The sequence below is a fragment of the Trifolium pratense genome, linkage group LG1, assembly GCF_020283565.1.
Source record: "Trifolium pratense cultivar HEN17-A07 linkage group LG1, ARS_RC_1.1, whole genome shotgun sequence".
NCBI classification, from domain to species: Eukaryota; Viridiplantae; Streptophyta; class Magnoliopsida; order Fabales; family Fabaceae; genus Trifolium; species Trifolium pratense.
The window spans coordinates 6,380,811-6,406,369 of record NC_060059.1 but is presented as its reverse complement, the minus strand read 5'-3'; the positions used below and the strand labels follow the sequence as shown (position 1 = coordinate 6,406,369).

General features: G+C 32.1%; 2 protein-coding genes across 3 annotated transcripts; both read left to right on the top strand.

The window, feature by feature from the left end:
• Positions 1–749: 749 nt before the first annotated feature.
• Positions 750–4,979, top strand: LOC123884305 (pectin acetylesterase 9-like). Its single transcript, XM_045933381.1, has 13 exons — positions 750–1,066; positions 1,206–1,288; positions 2,015–2,144; positions 2,239–2,318; positions 2,405–2,491; positions 2,880–3,004; positions 3,095–3,155; positions 3,724–3,783; positions 3,860–3,937; positions 4,041–4,146; positions 4,245–4,390; positions 4,509–4,619; positions 4,714–4,979. Exons 1-12 carry the CDS (start codon positions 925–927, stop codon positions 4,611–4,613), a joined length of 1,203 nt encoding a protein of 400 aa, XP_045789337.1. The 5' UTR covers positions 750–924; the 3' UTR covers positions 4,614–4,619; positions 4,714–4,979.
• Positions 4,980–7,282: 2,303 nt separating this feature from the next.
• LOC123907386 (tripeptidyl-peptidase 2-like) lies at positions 7,283–25,480 on the top strand. 2 transcript variants are annotated; one of them, XM_045957642.1, is made up of 34 exons: positions 7,283–8,112; positions 9,112–9,190; positions 9,284–9,357; positions 10,214–10,323; positions 10,423–10,503; positions 11,265–11,351; positions 12,250–12,392; positions 13,113–13,263; positions 13,340–13,462; positions 13,621–13,704; positions 13,813–14,000; positions 14,118–14,292; positions 14,388–14,509; positions 14,604–14,683; positions 15,524–15,582; positions 16,679–16,833; positions 17,708–17,886; positions 18,519–18,631; positions 18,700–18,870; positions 19,035–19,163; positions 19,269–19,369; positions 19,451–19,568; positions 19,710–19,789; positions 20,329–20,401; positions 20,848–20,933; positions 21,019–21,070; positions 21,154–21,288; positions 21,458–21,529; positions 22,116–22,208; positions 22,421–22,516; positions 23,086–23,184; positions 23,843–23,935; positions 24,589–24,789; positions 24,975–25,480. In XM_045957642.1, exons 1-34 carry the CDS (start codon positions 7,755–7,757, stop codon positions 25,131–25,133), a joined length of 4,119 nt encoding a protein of 1,372 aa, XP_045813598.1. In that variant the 5' UTR covers positions 7,283–7,754; the 3' UTR covers positions 25,134–25,480. The 2 variants fall into 2 exon arrangements, with proteins under 2 accessions (XP_045813598.1, XP_045813587.1); XM_045957631.1 differs by having other exon boundaries at positions 19,035–19,369.
• Positions 25,481–25,559: the final 79 nt, after the last annotated feature.

The window sequence follows — 25,559 nt, the reverse complement described above, 5'->3', positions numbered from 1 at the left end:
CCACCCTTCCTTCTCAAAATTCTATTCTCATTCATTTTGATCTCAATACACCTCTCCTTTTATGAGAATTGTGTACCATTAGAATATAAAAAATAAATTTAGTATCTTTTATCCTATATTAACGTATATAAGAGTATTTTGTAACCCAAAAAATATATATATAAGAGTATCTTGACAAAAATGAATAAGATCGAGCTTTATCTCTAAGAATTAAATTGTAGATTACAGTTATTTCTATTATGATTTGTTCTACATTTATTATTGAATTCATGTATCCAATAATTAAAAATAATTGAATCCTAAATTCAAAAAAATAAAATAATAATTGAATCCATGTATCCTATAATTAATATTAATCTCGTTCTAGGTCCTGAGTTCGATGCTCAGCTCATTATTAACAAAAAAAATATTAATATTAATCTAACCAAGACATTGTGCGGTGGTTAAGGTTCCCTCCTTCTATAAGACAAATCGTTTGAAAGAATTCGAGTTTGATTTTTGATGAAAATAATTATTTGTCAGACTTTACTTACATCGCGATCAAACTCTAAATTACCGGTTCCCTTCTCGGGGAACAAAATTAATATTTGTATCAAGTAATTATTAATATTAATTTTTTTGTATCAAGTAACTATTAAGTAATTATTAAGTATGATTTGTTCTACAGTGTTTTTTGGAGTACTGGTATAATTATTAAGTAATAATTATCGATTTGTTGAATGACCGTTTTCAATTATCTCCATTTTCAATCTCGATTCTGTCCAAATTAAATCCACTTATTAATTTTTTCTTCATTCTTTTACACCTTTATAAAGCCCAGTCAAGAGAATAAAACACATCCAAAAAAAAGAAAACCAAGTTAAAAGAAATAGCAAAACAACAAAGTAGCTGGTGATCGAGAGAATAAAATAAAGTGGAAGAATCATGATTCCATTGTTTTCTCTTAGGATGAACTTCGCGGCCATGGCTGTGGCATTATTGTATCTAACCACAGTGGAGCCGTGGCGCGTTAATTCAAAAACGGTGAACATAAAGCTCGTTACAAATGCACGTGAAACTAGTGCTCGTAAGTTAAATTTTAATTTATTTTCTTCAGTTTTCATCACCGGCTCCGGCTATAGAGTTCGAAACATGAGTGTATAAATAGAGGCGTCTTTATTTTACATGCCGTCTTAATTAAAATTTGATGTGTTTTGAATTTATAGTTTGTTTGGATGGGAGTTTACCGGGGTATCATTTGGACAGAGGATATGGAGCGGGTCAAAACAATTGGCTTCTACAATTCGAGGTATACTCATATGTTTTAAAGGTTTAAAGACAAAAAATACATAATATTTTACTAAAATTTGTTAGAAATAGATATAATATACATTTTTCCTTCAAAAAATAAAAATATAATATACATCTTAAAATGAATTTTATTTTTTGTTTATATTTGGCTCCTTCCTAAAAATCATTATCTCTTTTTTTTTTTTTTTTTTTTTGAGGCAATGTAAATATCATTATCTCATGATTCAAAATTTTGGTTAAATTATAAGTCAATTTTTTTTTAGTAAATTAGAATAGTTTCACGTCATCTCATTTAAACGCTTTGGTCCAAAATATTTTTATATGAGTCTTATTTATACCAATAGTCTCTCTATTTCTTTTTAATTATCACATTTATTTTATTTTATTTTTATAGAAATTGCATAGAATTTTTTTGTTTTTATTTGTAAAGTATCATAAATATAGAAAAGTATCATGATTTTAATTGTAAATAATAGCAACTATTTCTTTAATTCTTAAACAATTTTTTAAGAAAAAATTAAATGATTATCTTTTTTTCCTCAAAAAAGAAATTTCTTATATATATGGTCAAACAAAAATGGTTAAAATTTAATGGGTTCATAGTCTTATGAGCTTAACTCAGTTTATAGGAACTGATCACATTTTATATGTAAGAGCCGGAATTTGAACTCCGGATACTCCATTTATCAATTTTAAGGGTGAAATTATTTATGGTACTTGGCAGGGTGGTGGATGGTGCAATGACCTAACATCATGCTTAGAGAGAGCACAAACTCGCAGGGGTTCATCACATTATATGAGTAAGTTGGCGACCTTCAATGGTATTTTAAGCAACAATGCTACCCTTAATCCAGGTAAATAAATCATCAATATTTTCTTTCTTTCTCTTCTCTTCTTTCATCTCACAATTATGGTGTTACTTATTAATTTGCATTTGTTTGTGGCTAGATTTTTATAATTGGAATAGGGTGAAGCTTAGATACTGTGATGGAGCTTCATTTACTGGAAACAAAGTGTTGAATAATGGGGTAATTTTTCATAATCTTCTTTTGCTTATGTAGTTTTAAATTAAACTTTACTTATTTGTTACTCTTCTTTGTGAGATGAACATTAGACAACAAAGCTTTACTTCAAAGGGCAAAAGATTTGGGAAGCCATTATTCAGGACCTTCTACCACAAGGTTTAGAAAAGGCACAGAAGGTATTATTACTCTTTATGAAGATACATATTGCTTGCAGTTTAAGTTAACCATTAACTGATTATATTATAAATTTAAATATGATTTTAGTCTCTGCAATTATAATTTTTTTTTTAGTTTTACCTCTGTACAATTTTTGTCTGTCAATTTATTGGGCTTGTGATGTCACACATGACATGATTATACTGGGCCACGTATAACACTAGGACTAAAAACAAATTTTGAATTTGCAAAGAATGAAACCCAACAAAATAACTTACAGGGACGAAAACAAAAAAACTTATAATTGCAGAAAGTAAAATCATGTTTAAATCTATATTATATTATATTATATTATATGATTTGAAATTTTGAATGAAATTTATAATAATTACTATGAATATTGTGTAGGCTTTGCTTTCAGGCTGTTCAGCAGGAGGTTTAGCCACTTTTCACCATTGTGACAACTTTACCAAATATTTGCCAGCAAATGCTAGTGTTAAATGCATGAGTGATGCAGGGTTTTTTCTTGATGAGTATGTTAATTTGATTTACTCTATCTTTAGTCATTTCAGCAAATTCTGATTCTAAATACTAACATATTCCTTTTACACCCCCTTTTTCAGAAAAGATATCAGTTTGAACTACACCATGAGGAACTTCTTCAAAGGTGTAGTTACATTGCAGGTAACCTTCAATAAATTTAGTATGTTATGGACATTGAATTTCCTATATTTGTATTTTTTTTACCAACAAGGAAAAATAATCTTCCGTTATATATTCAAGATAATTTACAAATGAACGAAAGGTAAATCCACTTGGGTTGGCCTAGTGGTGTTGGATTGTGATCTTGGAGTTTTCTCCTCTCAATGTCTCGGGTTCGATTCTCCATGGTGCCAATTTCTGTGAGCTAGTCCATACAGAGCTAAAAAAACTCTTACTTTAAACAGGGCCCCCACAAGTGGGGGGTGAGATTGATTCCCTTGGATTAGTCGGTCTTTGGGCCAGATACCGAGTTTTTTTAAATAAAAAAAAAAAAACAAATGAACGAAAATTAGACGAGCAACAAGCTGCACCGTTAAACCCTTATGTATAGCAAAATCAATCCTCCGAAAAACTATATCTACAGACCTAGGGTACACAACATTGCTATGCATGATCCTTTGAACTCTTTTCATAAGGTCACAACCTATATTGAATTTTCAAATTGTGTAACAGTAAACATGTTTGCTTACTTGACAAAGTTGTGTAACAGGGTGTAGAGCAGAATCTAAATAGTAAGTGTACCAAAGGGTTCTCCTCCAATGCATTCTTGGTATGTTTTCTCATAATCTTGCATCATTAGCTCAGGAAAATGTACAAGATTCTGACATATTTCGTGTTTCATGCAGTGCTTCTTTCCACAGTATGCGTTGAAATATATATCGACACCATATTTTATCTTAAACACTGCCTATGATGTATTCCAAGTAATTGTTTTTGATGCATTTTGTTCCTAACTTTCTATTTTGTACATTAAATTAAACCTATAGTTTGTGAATTATGAAATTAATAAACTTAAAATGTCAACAGTTCAGTAATGTATTGGTGACACCTTCATCCGATCCCCAAGGAAAATGGAACCAGTGCAAGCATAAACTATCGACATGCACCCCAGCCGAAATTGATACATTGCAAGGTTCCTCTTTCGATTTTTCTGTCATCAAAATTTCACATTTTTGAAATAGCTTTCACACATTGAACCGACTTTCATTAATTCAAAGCACGTCACTACAGGTTTTAGGCTCAGCATGATTACAGTTTTGAAACCGTTCTTAGATTCAAAAAGCAGCGGAATGTTCATAAATTCATGTTTTGCTCATTGCCAAAGTGAAATGCAAGAAACATGGTTTAAAGCCAATTCTCCAAGAATAAACAATAAGGTACAAATCTCTTTGACAAACATCATATAACAATAAACATGTTTATTGTATTTGATTGTCGACATATCAAAGGTTTAATCAACAACATGGTTAAATTTAAATTGCTTTACCTTTACAGACTATTGCAAAAGCAGTTGGTGATTGGTATTTTGGTAGAAGCAAAACTCAGGAAATAGACTGTGCATATCCATGTGACAAAACTTGCCATAATATGATACCATAAGCTAAGGTATTAATGTCTCATAAAAATATATATTGTTGTTTTCTTGGATATCATGGTGACTTTATGGTTTATTGATCTGACTCAGATTGAAATGTTTCAGGTTATTTAGAAGATCATACTGGAAATTTTTCAACAACTTTTGAGAGGGATTTTTTTTTATTGAAAACCATACAATACAAGTATACACAATGCTGAATGCCAGGCAGATAGAAAATTCTTGATAAAGGAATGAGAAAGAATATGTAATTTGAATGATAGTTTTCAATTATTTTTTCGACACCTGATAGTTTTCAATTATGTCATTCATTCATATTACTAAATATATACTACATTTTTACTTAATAAATGTTGAATTATAGAATAAAATATGTGTAACATTAGAATTAATTATTTGAGTACAATCATTAAAGAGTTTAAATAGACTATGCTATATTCAAGAGAAAAGTGATTCAATGATCTTTCACGAACAAAAATTAGCTAATAAAATGGAAATTTGAGTTACACTATAAATAGACAAGATACATTTCAATGTATCTGAAAAGTGGAAAAATGCTTATAGTTAAGGTCGGAGAGAGTAATAATACAAGAGTACAGATGTGATTTTACCATGAAGCAACTTGTGATCGCTTAACTTCCATGTTTATTAGTAAATCAATTTTATAAAAATGAAGTTCGTTTTTTAAGTTTTTAGTCGGATGTTGTCGATGTGAATTTATGTCATTCTTTTGACAAGAAAGGCAAATAATTACATGTTAAACCATAAATATATTACTCCCTTCGTCCCATTTTAAACGACTTATTTTACCATTTCACACACTTTAAGAAAATTGCATAAATAAAAGAAAGAGAATTGTACAATTATTAAAATGCCCTTATTATTCACTTTTCATAGCTGCACATCTGACCTTTTTCATTACTAGTAATAATAATTAAAGGGTAAAATTAGAAAAAATGGCTTTGAAAGTTGTATAGGTTATTTATATTGGGACAAATTAAAGTAAAAAAAATGTCATTTAAAATAGGACGGAGCGAGTAGAAACTAATTTAGATTCATTGATATAAGGACTAATTAGACTCTTTTTCATGAGTTTATTCAAATTCAAAGAGATTAGACTAATTTGATCCTTGTTACTTGTTCTTCGCAACGCAACCAAACAAAGGATTAGAGTACCCAAGAGTACTTAGATGAGATGATGCAAGTCTTTTTTAGCTTAATCAAGGTCCTGGATTCGATCCTGGTGGTTTGGGCATGCAACAGTGTTAAAATTCTTAGGAAGAGTTTGCCACCCATTTGGGTCCCACATGACTCGAGGGATTAGTCTATGCAGTTACGTGCTATTATATAATTTATATTACTTTAAAAAAATAATGATCCATGGATATCTCTTAGTATCCGTGGATAACTCAAAACCCGCGGATTACCACTTAGTAGATACCCGAACGGATATGGAGCTAAGATGAATATCATATTTATCTAATCAAATGGACACGGATATCATACTATTTGTGCCCATTGATACATACACCATTTAATTTTTATTTCAATATAATTTGAAATATCGTTCTAAAAATCATTTTGTTCTATTCAACAAGCTACCTTCTTATCAAATCAGATTCTCTAATCAATTATTTGACAAAATAGAAATAAAAATGTCATGACAAAAAAATGGAAAGAACACCTTTATCATTCTCACTTTTATTCATTGAGTTACTTTAATTAACGAATAAAAATGAATGTTAAAGTTTATATATTCAAGTTTTTTTTGGATTATTTCTAAAATTACTTTCAACACACAAAAATCTTATTTTAATATATTACAATATAATATTAAAAGTGACTTACCACTGATTTTGTACAACTCAACAAGCTACCTTCTTATCACCTAAAACTCTCTAACCAATGTTATGACAATTTTAAATATTCTTGAGTACTACAACTCTATCACACCATTACTAGAGTACTATAAATTTATCACACTACTACTAAAGCATTGTCAATTTTATCCTTCTATGAATAAATGAATAAAATATACTCCCTTCAATCTTAAATAGAAGATAAATTTTTCTTTACCTCATCATATACCAATATACACTTTATTTTTTATTCATATCAAATTTATTTTTTCTCATTTAAACGTAATAAACCTATAATATTCACCAAATTTTTTATTTTTAACATTTTTTTACAAATATACATTCTTTTTTTAATTTTTAAATAAATATTTTGATTTTCTATATTTCACATTCATTATTACTTGGTACACTCCCATGTCTTCATATTTTATTATTGTAACATACAATCAAACTTTATGGGGGGACATAAGTACAAGTAGATCATCGCAACTCAATCAACTAAATAGAAGATAAATTTTTCTTTACCTCATCATACACCAATATACACTTTATTTTTTATTCATATCAAATTTATTTTTTCTCTTATTTAAACGTAATAAACTTATAATATTCACCAAATTTCCTATTTTTAACGTTTTTTTACAAATATACATTCTTTTTTTAATTTTTAAATAAAAGCTAATATTTTGATTTTCTATATTTCACATTCATTATTACTTGGTACACTTCCATGACTTCAAATTTTATTATTGTAACATACAATCAAACTTTATGGGGATAAGTACAAGTAGACCATCACAACTCAATCAACAAGCAAACTTTATCAACATCTATGAACATCTAATGACATCAACTCAATCTGTATAAATATCCCAAACATAGGATACAATGTCTAATAAAATCTTATTGATATCAATTATAAGTGAATCAAGTCATGTTTCATAATAACATAAGAGAAGTCATATCTAAGTTTGTAACAATTCATGCACCTAATCAAGTTTATTTCAATCTCAATATTACCTCTATATTTATGGTTTCATAATATTTTTAATTTTATATCTAACTATATTTAACGCGCCTTCATGCGTACGCACGGGTTTGTACCTAGTTTACAACAAAAAAAAAACAAAGGATTAGAGTTGGTTAACTGTTATAGCAGAGTTTCATAAAACAACACTACCACTCAAATCAAATCCACCTATCCAATTCCATCCCGCTTCATCTTCCCACTCTCTCTCTCAAAATTACCAAAACACCCTCCTCCACCACCACCACCACCGTCACCATATGCATAATCAACACACATTCATGCGTTTGCGCACACTTCCCTCTCCATTTCTCATCAACCATCACCTCACTAAGCCAAATCTCTTCGGAAGATCCAATTGGCCCTTTCTCTCCATTCCCAAACCAATGATTTGCTCTTCCCTCACTTCTTCTCATTCTGGTGGTGGTGGTGGTGTTGATGACGACGGAGGAAACAACAACAACAACACCACTAATGGTACTGCTTCTTTCCGCAACTTCAAGCTCAATCAGTCTACCTTTTTAGCTTCTCTTATGCCCAAAACGGAAATTGGCGTCGATCGTTTCCTCCATTCTTATCCACACTATGATGGACGTGGTGTTCTCATCGCTATTTTCGGTACCATTTCTTACATTTTTCGTTCATTTTCAACTTGGATTGTTGTTGGCTTTGTTTAGAGTCCTACATTGTATGACAGATGACATGAAAATATGTTTATAAGTGGAGGCAATACTCATCTTACAATCCGATTTTGTAGAATTGAGTTAGGCCCAAACCAAATTTTAAGATGGTATCAGAGTCTCTTCATGATTCATTGGGCCACCTGCTAGAAGATTTTTTTGTGTTAGGGACTGTAGTCAGTTGTGGTTTAAGGCTAATCAGACTAATTAAGGGCTTATAGCATAAACAATTATCATATAAAAGCTTATGTATAAGCTATTTCTGTAATAAAAGATAAAATAAAATCAATCTGTTTTTATATAAGTTATACGCTGTTTTCATAAGTTATCTTGGAAAGCTTATTGAAATAAGTTGAAAACAACTTATTGACATGTCGTAAGCTATTTTCATAAGCTCTTCCAAACAGTCTCACAGGTGTTCATGCCTGTAAGTAAGTTCAAATAAGTCACAACCCACATTGGCTCTAAATGTTGAATTAATTACACCCTTTTAGTTGCTTGTTTGTCGAATTTATATTTGTTGACTTGCTGGGAGTGTATATTCATTTGGTTTGGATGAGTCACATTTCATGATATCATTGATTATCAGGTGAAGATAGATTAAAATGCAGAGAAATGCTAGCTAAGTAACTCACTATCTAACACACTCTTTTAAAACAGATTTAGGTGTCTAAAGTGAGCAACTCACTTTAAATGGTGAAGATGAACTTGTAATAATTCAATTGGTGTAGCAGATCTCAGATTAAATATATTTGCCATATGTCCCTAGCTTGGTGTCATCTAATTTGCTTCTTTCCAAACAGTTCTGTAGATATTGTGCATGTATTATGATATGTTTAGTGTGATGCTGTAATGAGTAACCGGTGCTGCACTTCTGCCATACTGGTTCATATGGCAAATGTATTTAATCTGAGATCTGCATGTTTTCACTCTTCAGATTCTGGTGTAGACCCAGCTGCTGCCGGATTACAGGTTACCTCAGATGGGAAACCAAAAATTCTTGATATCCTTGATTGGTAAATTAAGAAACTCGACTTTGACGTTTTATTTGATATATATGCATTATTTGTTTACCAATAAATATGTGGTACATTTTTGTTAATCTTCAGCACTGGGAGTGGAGATATTGATACGTCGAAAGTGGTGAAGGCTGATGCTGATGGTTGTATTTCTGGGGCATCAGGTCAGTGATAGGGAATAAATAACTGGTCTATAACATTGTACATATTTGAACTATAAAACTTTGGATCTCTACTACATGCACTACTTGTGATGAATGTATCTTCTTATTAGGAATATTAAGGGTCTGTTTGGTAAAAATAAGCTATAAGCTAGCTGATAGCTGATAGCTGAAAAGCTAGCTAATTGAAATTAAAGTGTTTGGTAAAATTAGCTTTTGAAGTGGTTAATAAATATAAAATGATATAATTGATAGTGGGTAGTTTATTTTTTAGAGTGGGTAGTTATTAAATTAAAGGGTAAAAATGGAATAAAGTGTAAAAAGCTATAAGCTATAAGCTCAAACGCTACTTGAAATAGCATCTGGAAAAAAGCTATAAGCTAGTAAAAAAAGCTTGTTACCAAACACCTCTAATTTTTTGAAACAAGCTTATAAACTTATAGAATAAGCTATAAGCTAGCTTATTTGTGTTACCAAACACACCCTAAATTTCTCGTTTTAAAAAAATGTAATATCAAATTCTATTTGAATGAATGAATGAAGTCACAGTTGTTGGCATTTCACACTTTTTTTTGAATGGGAAAAGGATGGCTCAAATAAACTTGAAAGCAGTTACACTGAGTAGGAAAATCTGAAGTCAAATTACTACCATGGTTTTATATGCTTTGAATACATGATTTCTAGTACCTAAATGATGTAAGAAATCAGGAGGTTATGTTTTCCCACTTCAACCATTTTGATGATTTTTCTATAACCTCTCATGTTTTGTTTGCTGTTACTTTTCTCTCTTCCTTCTTCCTAATGAAAGAATGTGGAAGTTCTTGTCCGTGCTTTAAGCATTCATGCAAAATTTGTACAGGTGCTTCTTTGGCTATCAATACTTCATGGAAGAACCCTTCTGGTGAATGGCATGTGGGTTATAAATTGGTTTACGAGCTTTTTACAGAAACGTTGACCTCTCGTTTGAAGGTAGAAATATAATTTTCGTAAATTTTATAGTTGCTCTTTGGACTTCATATGGCCAATCAGTCAAACTTCCTCTTTCCTTTCCTAAAATTGTATCTGCAGAAAGAAAGAAAGAAAAAGTGGGATGAGATAAACCAGGAGGAAATTGCCAAGACTCTAAAACAACTTAATGATTTTGATCAGGTAAATTAAAAAATTTCTTTATACTTCTTCTATTAGCCACCACCTTAATTCACACATGCTCTACTCCCAACTGTTTAATACTTTTCCAGTAGGCACTGGTTATCACATATGATAGAGGCAAGCTACTGCATGTGTTGTCATACTATTACTTTTGACATGTATCTCTTATTGTCCGAGTATTTTCTTTCTATTCATCTCATTTTTACAAGCATAATTTAAAATACTTTTTTTTGGAAAAAGAAGGGGAATTTCTTCCCTTTTTTGGTGACGGTTGTACCTTTTCTACCATATTTTAGCATTTTATGATTGTTAGTTTCTTTCTGCAAATGCTGTAAAGAAAAATTGTCTCGTACTCTAAAGAGCACTAAAAACAGGAAAAAAATAATAATTAAGGATTTAATTTGTATATTCCGTGAGTGTAATACTTTTTTACATGCATCCAATAATATTGCACGATGTAGATATTTGTGGCAATATTTTAGGAGGTAATATAACAAAGTGACATCATGGTATGATTTGATTGGATACATGCCTAAAAAAGCTTTACATTGTCAGTGCATAGAAATTAATCTAAGATGTGCGATTATTGTTTCCCTTTTTCTGTTCATATACAGATATTTTATTTGATTTCTTTATAATTTTAGTTACTTCTATTTATTCTAATTTTGTAAATAACTTTATGCTCCTGCAGATATAATATTCTTGTTTGCATATATGATATCTTCTTTCCCATGTAACTTGAAATGTGATGCATTTTCTAGCAACACCGCAAGGTGGATGATGCTAAACTCAAAAAGGCTCGTGAAGATCTCCAGAATAGAGTTGATTTTCTTAAAAAGCAATCTGAGGTGGGCTCAACATGTTATTACTTCCTTTTCTACTCTTTGAAATAGGAAACTATTAATTTATTAATATCCATTAATTATACGATATTCAATTTTTTTATCATCCAACATATTTTTTATGTTGAAATATAATATTGTGGATAAAATGGTTGAAGTGTCGTGGTGAATGATGTATTACAGTGTCCTTTACCTATGGTTTTCTTGGAGATTCTAAATTAGGATAGAGGGGAATTGGGGAGCTGCAATGAAGTTTAAATGATATTCTGTGTTGTGTTCTGCGTAGGGTTCTCTTCTTAGTTGTGATTACAACCAAGTGAACAAAGTAATAAAGGGACTACCTTGGAGCTAACTTACATCCTAATTGTTTGCGTGAATAATGCTAGCAACACACTCTTTAACAAACACACTCCAACACACCCTCTTTTATTGGTTGAAATTCACATGGGTCCCATAAAAAAATGTGGACCCATATAATTTTTATGGGACCCATATAAATTTTAACCAATAGAAGAGAGTGTGTTAGAGTGTGTTTGTTAAAGAGTGTGTTGCTAGCACTCCTCTTGTTTGCGTAATTGCTGTAATTTACATAATTGTATTTGAGCTTGGCCTGTAATTGACATGCATGGTATATCCCACAGAATTACCGTTCTCGTTTTGATAAGTAGCTATGCTACTGTTAATTATGCTCATAAGTAGTAGCAATGATAATATTTTGAGTTTCCACCAAAAGTGATAATATTTTCACATAGCAACAATCATTTTTTTTTTTAATTCCTGTTTCCTTCTCACTAAAACGGTACTTTTATAGTGCACCGTGCTTGTTTACTTGCCTCAAGATCCTGATCAATGTTTAGTCAATTGAGTTTTCTTACTTAAAAGGCAACATTGTTTTATTTTTTAGGGCTATAATGATAAAGGGCCTGCCATAGATGCTGTTGTCTGGTATGATGGAGAGGTTTGGAGGGTTGCTCTTGATACACAGAGTCTTGAGGATGATTCAGATAGTGGGAAGCTTGCTAACTTTGTACCCTTAACTAATTATAGGTAGGAAGTACATTTGATTGTTAGTGTCAGTCTAAATTTTAATTTCAATTGGTTGTTTTTGTGCAAAAACGTCTTTTGAAATTGTAAGATACAGATTTTTGGACAAAGGATTTCCTACTTTCGATTCCCTATCTGCCATACACACCACCACAATTAGTCAACTGTTGCCTTGTTCATCAAGATAAATTCGTCTAAATTTTTAACAAATTCAACAAATGTTGAACCATTTTATACTTAGTTTATTTTTAAAAACAAATGTTGACCTTTATATATTTAGTTTTTTTTCTTAAATAGTGTATATTTAAGCAATTATGATTATTATATTTTAGACATTATATTTACCCATATTTTTTAAAAAAGGGGTAATTATTGGTAGTGTTATTTAATTTTTTTTACACAAAGGCACGCACAACATAATACATTGTACATACCGCATAATACCTAGTATTTACATTTTGGAGACAGCAGGATGCTTTTTGTATTATATTCCTGACACACACCCTCACTGAAGAGCCCTTTGGCTTGGAGCATGGAAAATGCATAGGCTCGTCAATTATCAAATTATGGATCACTTGGTTATATAGGTTTTGATACTATATTATGAACTAACCGTACCAAAGCTTAAACTATTAATGTGGATTATTGGAACAGTTACCATTTTAGTTCTAGTCAGTGTAGCAGGTATTAAAATTTTAACTGGTTTGAATGCTAATTCTCCAGGACTGAGAGGAAATATGGTGTCTTCAGCAAATTAGATGCTTGTACATTTGTAGTGAATGTCTATAACGATGGGAATGTCTTAAGTATTGTAACAGACTGCTCTCCTCATGGCACCCACGTTGCTGGTATAGCTACTGCATTCCACCCAGAGGTAAGGAACATAATTTTATCCGTATTGCACATCCTATAAAAACATTATTCATTATAATGTACAATATTATTGTTAGGAGCCTTTGTTGAATGGAGTTGCGCCTGGAGCACAATTAATATCTTGTAAAATTGGAGACTCTCGCTTAGGTTCATTGGAAACTGGAACTGGTTTGACTCGGGCACTGATAGCTTCTGTAGAGGTGCTTAAAATTATTATTTTCCCTCACTGCATGAATATCCTGCATATCAACTATTGGAATAGATTCGTGTTTGATATTTGTTATTTTGTTTTCGGATTCTGTGATATTTGACATAAATAACACATTGTATTGAAGGCCTTTTCCTGTTTCTTTTGCAGCATAAATGTGACCTTATCAACATGAGTTATGGGGAGCCAACATTGTTGCCAGACTATGGACGCTTTGTTGAACTTATGAATGAAGTATGCTCCAAGACTTCCATTTTGAGTTTTAACTGGGCCAGTTATATCTTTCCTTTGTGTTGTTTTCCATTCTCTAAGTTGTAGATGCTTTGGGTTATTTGTATCTAGGTGGTAAACAAGCACCGTCTGATATTTGTAAGCAGTGCTGGTAATAGTGGGCCAGCGCTAAGCACTGTTGGTGCACCTGGTGGTACCTCTTCAAGTATCATAGGAGTCGGCGCTTATGTTTCTCCTGCTATGGCAGCTGGTGCTCATTGTGTTGTTGAACCTCCATCTGAAGGGCTTGAATACACATGGTATGTTTGCTTTTCTGTGGAAACATTTTAATTTTGGATGACTTCCTAAACATGTCTTTCACTTGGTTCTGCTGGGTGCATCAATATCATTGCATGATTGATGGAAACTATTTTCAGGTCTAGCCGAGGACCAACGACTGACGGAGATCTTGGTGTCTCTGTAAGTGCTCCTGGTGGTGCTATCGCTCCTGTTCCTACATGGACCCTTCAACGGCGCATGCTCATGAACGGCACATCAATGTCATCTCCATCAGCCTGTGGGGGAATTGCGTTGCTCTTAAGTGCAATGAAGGTTCTAGGATGCATTCTTATTTATATTTTATGATTTAGTTGGTGGTACTTTGCACACATTTCCATAATATTCGGATGTGTATGATTTGCATTCAGGCTGAGGGAATTCCTGTGAGTCCATATAGTGTGAGGAAGGCCCTGGAGAATACAACTGTTCCAATTGGCGATTCACCGGAGGATAAATTATCTACTGGGCAAGGGCTTATGCAAGTTGACAAGTACAATATCTTCCCAGTCTCTATTTATGGAAATTTTAGTAAATGGTAATATTGTTAGATTTGTTATCGACTTTAATCAAATAATCAAAAACAGGTGTTATGAATATATACAGAAGTCTCAAAATATTCCATGTGTTTGGTATCGAATAAACATCAAGCAATCTGGAAAAACAAGTAAGTTCACATTCTGCCTTCTCCTTTTGAGAAACAAGAGATAGGAAATTGATATTTTTGTCTTCCCATATGCATTTATTCACGCTTGTACAATTACTAAGCATGTTTTGTATTATAGATGACCAAATTGCTTAAGGATAAATGGTTGCTGCACTCTGTTTTTTGTTATGGAGGTGTTGTTTTTGCCTAATGAGAATGTGAATTTGTATGTAGCACATGCAAAATGAACTTTGTCTGGCTTCAAATTGTGTCTACTCTGACTCTTTAGAGTTCTATTCTCCCTATATACACTGTTAAAAACAAGTTCAAGGTGCGGTCTAATTGTGATGATTAATTTCCAATAAATTGTTGACTTAAGTACCCTGGATTAGAGAGAAAAATAAAGAGAATTGGTTAGAAAGTTTTTGAGTGCTTAAAGTACTACAAACCTTACCATTCTCCTCCTGAGATTGATATAATATCATAATTTGTTGCCGCAGGAAAACTATCTATGAGCAAAAAATGAATATAATTAGTAAAAGCGTCTGTCAAAGAAAAAAATTATTCGTCAAAGCTATGTTGTTACTAGTACAATCAAACATATTCATAAATGTTGCACAGTTAAAATTATTTCTAGCTGACTTCTAAATAGGACAATATTTCTTTTACCTTTTGCCTAAGTGCTGCATTGATCATGTTTTAGCAATGAGAAAAATAATAAGTAAAATAAAATGAAGATTGTTTACATGTAATTGAAGGAAAGTCATTTATATAGATTGCAGTAGATTCTTTTATTGAAGTGATAACAGGCATTCAAAATTGAAAAAAATAATTATCACTTTATATATATTTTTATGGCAGATCCTTCATCACGGGGCATCTACCTCAGAGAGGCTAATGCTTGCCGACAATCAACTGAGGTGAGATCATTCTTAAAATTGGTGTGCATTATCAGAGCATATTTTGAGCCAGGTCCTTGAAAACTATAACTTTTAAATTTGATTAAAGATCGGATTGTGGGAAAACAATAAACTGCTGATTGATTGTTTTATCTAACTCTCGTGCATGGGTTGAATGATTAGAATTTGTTGATTGATTTGACAAACATATAATTTGCCTTGCTTTCTAGGCAGACAATAAAAGAACCGTAGTAGTATTCACCGATTTTTTTTTTATTGAAAAATTGTTAGAGATATATAAATTAATGAAGCATGATAACTCTCTTGCAACTGTTTTTATGCTGGTAATAAGTAATAAACAAGAAAATGTGGACACTTAAAAATAGTAGTCGCGGTGTGTTGTCCTCATGTAGGACAAGTACTTGTATCAGGCACTTTACAAGAACTTTCAATATTTTTTTTTTGAATTCATATATCAATTAAGATGGTAAAATCACAATAATTGAATAGATAATTTTTTATTACATCTACAATGACTCATTCTTACTATTTGAATATTAATTATCTCTTTTGATTTAAGACTAATTTGTATTAATTTGATAGGAACAAACCAGTATCCTTATTTTTAAAGAAGAATTCTACTTAAAGTATAGATTGCATAATTTTTTGGGTCTACACCTCCATATACCCGAGGCCCGAGAGCCCTATCTCTCTCAAATGACAAGATAACTATCCTTCTCATGCTTCTTATTTATAGGCAACATGCCTGATATCTCTTATCATCCCAGCTCTCAACTACTATCAAACTAGTTCTAAGTCCATCGACCAACAACATCATATTTTTGTACAAATTTTATGATTTGAATTAGAACATGTCATAATCTATATTTTTCAAAATCTGCAATTTTTCCATGTTTGTCTTGTGTCGTATGCGTATCTCGTTATATTTGTGCTTCTTAGGTTTAGGTACTGATATTTGCTGTCAGTTTTCTACTTATATGTTTTATCAAATCTGTGAATATTCTAATCCTATCACCAATTAACAGTAAATTTTAGTGGAATCCCTTTGTACTGTCAATTGGTAATTTTCTTTATAATTTGTAGTACTTATTGACAGTGGACAGTGCAAGTTGATCCTAAATTTCATGAAGATGCCGACAAGTTTGAAGATTTAGTTGTATTTGAGGAGTGTATTGAGTTACATTCTTCAGATAACACAGTTGTGAAAGCTCCTGAGTATCTACTGCTCACTCATAACGGTCGTACATTCAAGTTAGTTGGTTTTTCTTCATCATCTTCTCTTAGACACTGTTTGGCACGATCTTTCAAGTAATTTATAGCTCATTTAACTTGTTTATAAGTTTGCTTAACCAAAGTAAAGGTCTTTGGTAACAGAGTTTATCCTTTATAGTGTTTTTTCTTTTGTTGTATTTATAGTTTATTATTATTCTCTTGTTCATCTTTATGTTTTAAAAATTAATGAAATTAATAAAATATATAATTAAGGACTAATTTCACCAACTAGATATTTATTTAAGATAAACAATAATAGAGAATATACTTTATGTGTACAAAACAAAAAATAAAATTTATATTAGAAAACCACATGAACTTGTCATTTAATTTAGGAATTAATTAATATGCATTCGTTGTTAATGTAAATTTCTTTTACATGGTCAACCAATCACAAATCATCTGTGTGATATTTTAAAGATGGCAAATTCTACATAGTGTCCCAAAGGCACTTGTTAAGGATTCAAATGTAGAAAGTTTTTCTTGAAAATAGTGTAGTCAATACAACAAAAGTCTAAATTTTGGTGTTTTCAATACACAACTTTTAAGATATTTACAAATGTAATAGATATTTACAAATGTGAGTGACATAAAAATATTAATATTTCTATTGTTGAGATGATAAATAATTTGAAATAAGTTAAAGTAAGTGATAACCATTTTAACATATATAATTAAGTAGATGATATATAAACATATCTATTTATGTATTTTGTATTTATCAGCTCGTTGGAAAACAAATTTAACCAAACAAATGAAATTCAATTAGCTAGCTTTCAAGTTATTAGTTTTACATTATATTTATTGTAGTTTTGTTTTATTTAACTTACAAGTTGTCTTCTTCTACTTTCAGCATATTAGTGGATCCTTCCAATTTAAGTGATGGTCTGCATTATTATGAGGTCTACGGTATTGACTGCAAAGCACCTTGGCGTGGTCCTCTTTTCAGAATTCCAATTACTATAACCAAGCCTGTGGCTGTAATTAATAGAACTCCACAAGTTTCGTTTTCAGAGATGTTATTCAAGCCAGGTGTGCATTAGTCAATCAAGTTAATCTGTATTTTTTTTTTCCTTTCTTTTCTGGTGGCACTCTAAGGATATAATTTAGATATACATGTTATGTTATACATTCCAACGTTCATGTTTAAGCTATTTCCTAGTGGTGTTAAGAGTCCCACATCGGACGAGAAATGGCCTGAAGATATGTTTATAAGTGGGGGACAATCCTCACCTTGGAAGTCGGTTTTGTAGAGTTAAGTTAAACCCAACTCCCAATTCTAAGATGATATCAGAGCCTCTTCCTAGATACGTTGAGCCACATGTTATCAGGTTTCTACTATTGGACAACCCACCATTTATATTCACGCACCAAGCCCAATAGTGATGGGAATGAGGGGGTCTGTTAAGAAGAGTCCCACATCGGATGTGAGATGGTCTGAACATGGTTTTATAAGTAGAGGCAATCATCACCTTACAAGCCGATTTTGTAGCTTTGAGTTAGTAGGCCCAAGCCAACTCAAAATTCTAAGGGGCTTATCTCTTACCTTATATCAAAATGTTATTCAAATTTTTTGCATGTTTGCTTTTGCAATTAAGGTTTAGATTATATTTGTAAGTCCAAAAACCAATGCTTATTGTCTTTTTTTTGTTTGGTTTCATTAGGCCATATAGAAAGGAAATATATAGAAGTGCCACATGGTGCATCTTGGGTTGAAGCAACCATGAACATATCATGTTTTGATACACCTCGAAGATTTTTTGTGGATACAGTTCAGGTAAAATGTTTAGCCTAAGATTATGTAATGTTAAGTATGGACCTTTATTGACATGCTTTTTATGTCAGATATGTCCATTACAAAGCCCTTTGAAGTGGAGGAGTGTTGTAACTTTTTCTTCTCCTGCTGCTAAAAATTTCACCTTTAGGGTAGTAGGTGGTCAGACATTGGAACTAGTCATAGCTCAGTTTTGGTCAAGTGGAATAGGGAGTCATGAGACTACCAATGTGGATCTTAAGGTAAAAGTGATTCATGTTTGTGTGGTGAATTTATCATCCCCTCCCTGATATTTGGGTATGTCACTCTAGTTTCTATCATTAACAACTTCCGGTGAAAAAATTAAGTAGGGATTTTATCACTTTTCACTAAAGATATGATTTTGCTAATTCATATAATATTCCAGATTGTATTTCATGGTATAAAAGCTAGTCAAGAGGAAATTGTACTTGATGGGAGTGAAGCACCTGTCAGACTTGATGCTGAAGCACTACTAGCATCTGAGAAACTTACACCTGTAGCAAATCTAAAAAAGGTTATTTTGTACAATTTAGTTTCTTTTTGTTCCAATTCCTATATGCTTGTGATGCGGGACAGTAATGAGGTTGACCTAGTCTCCCAACTTATGTCAAACTTGCAGATAAGAGTCCCATATCGACCTGTAGATGCTAAGATTAGTGCACTTTCAAATGATCGTGACAGACTCCCCTCTGGAAAGCAGATGCTAGCACTGACATTAACGTGAATAGTTATAAATTCCATTATCTGTTTCATTTATATTTATGACCTTTAGATGGCCTGTTCTCAAGGTTATGATTTCAGATACAAGGTCAAATTGGATGATGGAGCTGAAATAAGACCTCGAATACCATTTCTAAATGGTCGGATATATGATACTAAATTTGAGTCTCAGTTTTATATGATTTCCGATTCAAATAAGGTATTCTGCTATTTAAATTCCTTTATGATTTTAAGATAAGGGTTGGGAGGAGTGGTTATTTTGTCATTTCGGATGCTATTTCTCAGGCAAGCGAACAGCAAGCTGCTTGTTTATTTTCTTATTTACACATTCTGATTGTAGCGAATTTATTCAAGTGGAGACGCCTACCCAAGCTCTACAAAACTCCCCAAAGGAGAATACAATTTACAGCTATATATAAGGTACAACTCCTTCGCACATATACTGGACAACCACACTGCATGTTTGTTCCTTGTGTTGCTTTCCATTTAGCTTCATAGTTACTACTCCCTCCGTCCCAAAATATAAGAACTAGTTTGACTACTGCACGTATGCCAACGCACAATTTTGAACATTAATATCTTTAATTGTTTATTAGTAAAAATTATAAAAACTTGATATTTTGAAAATACTCATCAAAACAAATCAAACAAGATCTTATATGTTAATATTTATATCTATATATTATTAAAAAAATATGGTCAAAGCAAGATAAGTGAATAGTGTCATTTAGTCAAAGTAACTCTTATATTTTGGGATGGAGGGAGTATGTTTTTATACATTTCAAAAACTAATTTTGAAATTTTGCCATTAGTTACTGAAGAGTAGTTTTGTGGTTTTAAGGACTTTGATTGCTTGGTTAGTAGTTGAAGGCTGCAATAAGAAAGTTGGAGTTTTAATAAGAAGTGGATATTTCTAGGCTTGAACGTTGTTTTATACTTGTGATGTTTTATTGTTTCAGGCATGAAAACTTGCAGATTTTGGAAAAGATGAAGCATCTGGTGTTATTCATTGAGCGAAATTTAGAAGAGAAGGTAATATATGGTATCCTTGTATCTTTCCTATTTTAAACAGATCTAAGATCTGTTTTCTCTTACCTCTAACTACTTTCCTTAATTTGTTGAGTACGTGTTAATTCCTCTCCTAATGTGGGTATTGGCCCACGTAACCAAAAGATTAGAATCCTATTGGGTCACTTCCTATGACTAATAGAGTCCTTGAACTTATCACATTTCCAAATAGAAGTATTTCTAGGTGAACTGAAGTAGGAAAAATTATAAATTATAATTAGGCATCTGATTTGATTACTTAATTCTTAAATTCAGTTATTTTTTTGTGATCCTCCCATTAACGCACACATCTTACAATACCTATAGAGGATATAAATCTGAAATACATCATTAAACTAAGGTAATTTATTACATCCTTTCTATATATTTATTTAATTATCATTTGTATGTATGTTCGTCGTTATTTTCAGGACATCATTCGGTTAAGCTTTTTCTCTCAGCCAGATGGCCCACTAATGGGAAATGGTTCCTTTAAGTCATCAACATTAATTCCAGGGTATGCAACTGGGTTATAGTCCCTAACTACCTCCTAAAGATTTAAATGTCACCTTGTTGTGATGCTGACGTTTGCTTATTGATAGTATAAAAGAAGGATTTTATCTTGGTCCGCCAGCAAAAGACAAGCTTCCCAAGGTATATTCTCTTTTCTTAACCTTAGGTATTTCCATTGGACCATCGCTTTTTGTTGATATGTAACATTTATAGTATTTCCACAGAACTCTCTACAAGGATCTGTATTGGTCGGATCAATATCATATGGACAGCTATCATTTTCCCGACAAGGGGATCATAAAAATCCTCAGAAGCACCCTGCATCATATCGGATTTCTTATATAGTTCCCCCAAATAAGGTTATCAGTTATCATTTATTCTCTATCTTCTGTACTTATCCGCTTTAAGCTCTTTTAGTATGCTCCAATCTCCACAATCTCACACACACATGCTGGTTTGAACAAGCACCAATCTGCACTTATATATATTAATCTCTAATCACATTGCCTCGTTACCTTCTGTTGGAAGATTGACGAAGACAAGGGAAAAAATTCTTCTTTATCGTCCAAGAAGACTGTTTCTGAACGTTTAGAAGAAGAGGTATGTATATTAGTCATATTCGGCACAAGAGCTTCCTTGTTTTCTATCTGCATTTTTTGGCAATTGAGTAAGCATTTTGTATTGTTATCTACTTGGTATTTTCAATTGTTTAAAATGAGTACATGACCAATATCAACATTTTAGAACGTTTTGTATTTGTTGGTTTTACTCAAATATAATTGAAAATGGGTTAATAATTTAAATCCAGAAAGGACAAATTCTAGTTTATATTTTTATATATGTTGTAGCCTTGAGATGTTATTGTACTTCCCTTTTCTCTGTAATAATCTTATCAAAACTAATAATTCATCAGTAATTTATTCAAAGAATGACAGATAAACCTTGGTTGTCATGAGGGGAAGATGTTTACATTTCTGTTTATGTCCAAACAGTTTCCACACACGCAAAAGATTATTTGGTGTCTTTGTATAGGATCATAATTTTGTTTTACTTCCCATCACTCCGTATTCAAAAACACTCATTTCAGTTCTTGGTCGTGACTGACAATGTAGATTATATACTGTAGATTTCAAATTGTATATGTTGTCCTAATGATAACTGAAGTTAGCCTTGGCTTGTCTATCAGGTGCGAGATGCAAAAATAAAATTGCTTGGAGGCATAAAACAAGAAAGTGATGAAGATGTCTTAGAATGGAACAAGTTGGCTGCCTTGCTCAAGGTATGAAATTTGATCTAGACTCCTAGTTTTAGTGGTTGACTCACCTTCATTTGTTTCAGGACTCTTACAAATTTTATTGATTTGCTTTTCTTTTAAGATATTTTTTATTTATATTTTTGTTGAATGTTATCAGAAGCTTTTATTCAGCTGTTTCTTCTGTACATCCTCGATTAAAACAAAATAAAAGCAAAATCTGTTATGTTTCCTTGTAGTTGGAATATCCAAAGTACACTTTGTTGCTTGCAAAGATTTTGGAAGGCTTGGTTTCTAGGAGTAATATCAAAGACAAATTTCATCATAATGAAGAGGTACATATTGCAGTAATCAAATGTTTAATATTATTTCCCCTTCTCCTTGTCTAATATCTAATGAATATGAAATTTTGGGAGCATGATCTGAACTTTTGATCTATCGTTCTATTGTTGGATTTCATGAAAAGCTTATTCTTTAAAAGTTATCTAATGTGTATATACGAGATAATACTTACTGTTAATGGATCTTGAAACATGTGAACACAAAGGGTGGGGATCTAGTAATTCTTAAGAGTGTAAATCTTGCATTTTTGTACTCCTGATTATCCTTTCCGCAATAATTCAAAATTTACCAATCAACATTTATATTTTGAAAGCATATTGTACGTTAAATGAAATGTGAATTCCTACCATCCTAGCCATGTAATTATGTAAATATCATGGGTAAGAAATAAATCACCGACCAAGTTTTTAAGTTTTCTGAAATTTACGAGATTGATCTCTTTAGAACTGTCAATCTTATAATTGGGTTGATGCAATTCAGTGTTGATAAATAATTGTTCAATTTTGTAGTGTGAATAATGTAAAAAGGATTATTCTGAGACAATTATGAATATGCCTCACAGATAATTAATGCAGCAAATGAGGTGATCGACAGTATTGATAGAGAAGAGTTGGCAAAAATTTTGGCACTGAAAATTGATCAGGACGACGAGGAAGCAGAGGTGCTTATCTCCTTTTCATGTGCTTTTAGTTATCCTGTCACCTACTTATGTATCACTGTAGTTCTCTATTTCAAAATAAAGGGAGAAAAAATTAAAGTCAGGAAACAGATCTTATGAAATTTGCACGCCTATGCAGTTAAAATCCAATGGTTAGACATCTCAAGGTCTCATGTTCGATTCCCACTGGTGCCAATTTCGGTGGGCTAAGTCCATACAGAGCAAAAAAAAACTCTGGCTTTAAATGGGGCCCCCGCAAGTGGGCGGTGGGATTGGTCCCCTTGGATTAGTCGGTCCTAAGGCCGGATACCAAGTTTTCAAAAAAAAAATCCAATGGTTAGAATATGTGGAACCATATTTTTCCTTTTTATTTAATTGTGTAAAATGCAAAAAATTTTGGTTGAGATCATCTGCAGTTGATTTTTTAACTGAAAAAGATCCTAATCCATAAAATTGACAACATTTGAGTGATATTTGTTCAGAAGATTTTGCAATCTCACATTATTAACTATGACTTTTGTACTTGACTTTTTATAATTATATGTTTGTGCACTAGTTTGTCTGAAAACGATGACATAATACTTTAAACATTTACTACTTACACAATGGTTTTTTAGTTTCGATGTTGTTGGCAATTAATGATATTTTAATCTCACTACAGAAAACCAAGAAAAAGATGGAATCGACCCGGGACCAGTTAGCAGAGGCACTTTACCAGAAGGGGCTTGCACTAGCAGAAATTGAGTCTTTAAAGGTAGAGTTTTTATATTTAATTTTAATCAATGTATGCTATTGTTAAATATAACTTTTTTTTGAAAAGGTTGTTAAATATAAGGTTGTTAAATATAACTTGTTATTCGTTAGTAGCTCCAAAGTTTAGCAAATATCCCTGTACTGAGGCAATTTCTCCCCCTCGCTTGAACTCAGACCATAGACATAAATAAATGCTACTCTTATGTCGAGTTTGGAATTACATTTGATCTATTAGAAATGCGAAGATGAAAAATTCATCTTCAGATTCATTGAGAATCAGAGAGAAACTGAAGTAGTTCTGAACTTCTGTATATTGAATAATATAGAAAATGAAAACTGAATTGGTTATAGTGCTTCCACAACTCAATATAGGAAGTTAGAACTAACAGAGTTAGTTTTTAGTTTGTGGAAACTGTGCTGACTCAGCACAGTTGGTTACACAATTGCTAGGTTTCCTTAGTCCAGTATACTATACTCTAATATGATGATCATGTCTTACTACAATTTTCATGATTTTGGGTGACACACGAGAGTGTATTTGGGTGTGATGGCTTTACTATGTTAGAATCAATAAACTTTTCAGAATGATATTAGTGACATTTACTGTTTATTATCGATTGAAAGTTGACATGCTTGACTTGTACATTGTCAAAGGAGGTAGATAACTCCCCAGCTTCGGTTGCAACAGAAGGTGCAGAACCCGACGAGCAATCAAAGGATGATGTTATTCATCCAGATTTGTTTGACGAGAACTTTAAAGAACTGAAGAAATGGGTTGATGTTAAGTGCACAAAGTATGGGATCCTGTTGGTGAAACACGAGAGGCGTAGTCAAAGGCTTGGAATAGCATTGAAGGTATTTTCTTTTGCAAAGTCTTGTTATATAACAGAATATTGTGTTCCCTTTCTCCCTCTATTATTTTATCTCGTTTCTGAAAGTGTGTTTCTATTTTGATGATCGAAGAGTATTGGGAAAGGGACATTCCTTAAATAAAGTATGATATTAATTGTATCAGAACCTTGTTTTTCAACTGGATTCAGGTACTAACTGACATAATTCAAAACGATACTGAGCCTGCCAAGAAGAAACTGTACGAACTAAAACTCTCATTGCTTGAAGAAGTCGGATGGACTCATTTAGCTACCTACGAGAGACAGTGGATGATCGTGCGTTTTCCGCCTAGCTTGCCCCTTTTCTAGGGTCTTCCATCTGCGAAACAATTTGTTGTGAAATTGCATTCCTTGGCAGTTGCATCAGCCTAAGTTTTAAGACTTCTTAGGTATCCAATCATTTTTTTGTTGGAGATTCCATTATATATGCATCAAGGGATTGCCATCCCCTTTTGACATTGATGTAATACTCACAGAATTAACTTGGATTTAATATTTCTTTTTCTCATAATAGTTCTTGATATTCAATATTTTAATATCTCATTGAAAAACATATGTTCAATGAGATATTAAACAATTAAGGTATCATAGAAAAATGATATGTAAAGATCTACCAAAGCCATTGAATGCATATTAGAAAAAAATTGTGGATTTTATTAATGATATTATTTCCAGCATACATGTACTATAAAAGCAAACAAAGGCATTGTTGCTCAAAAAATTGGCTTCTCAATA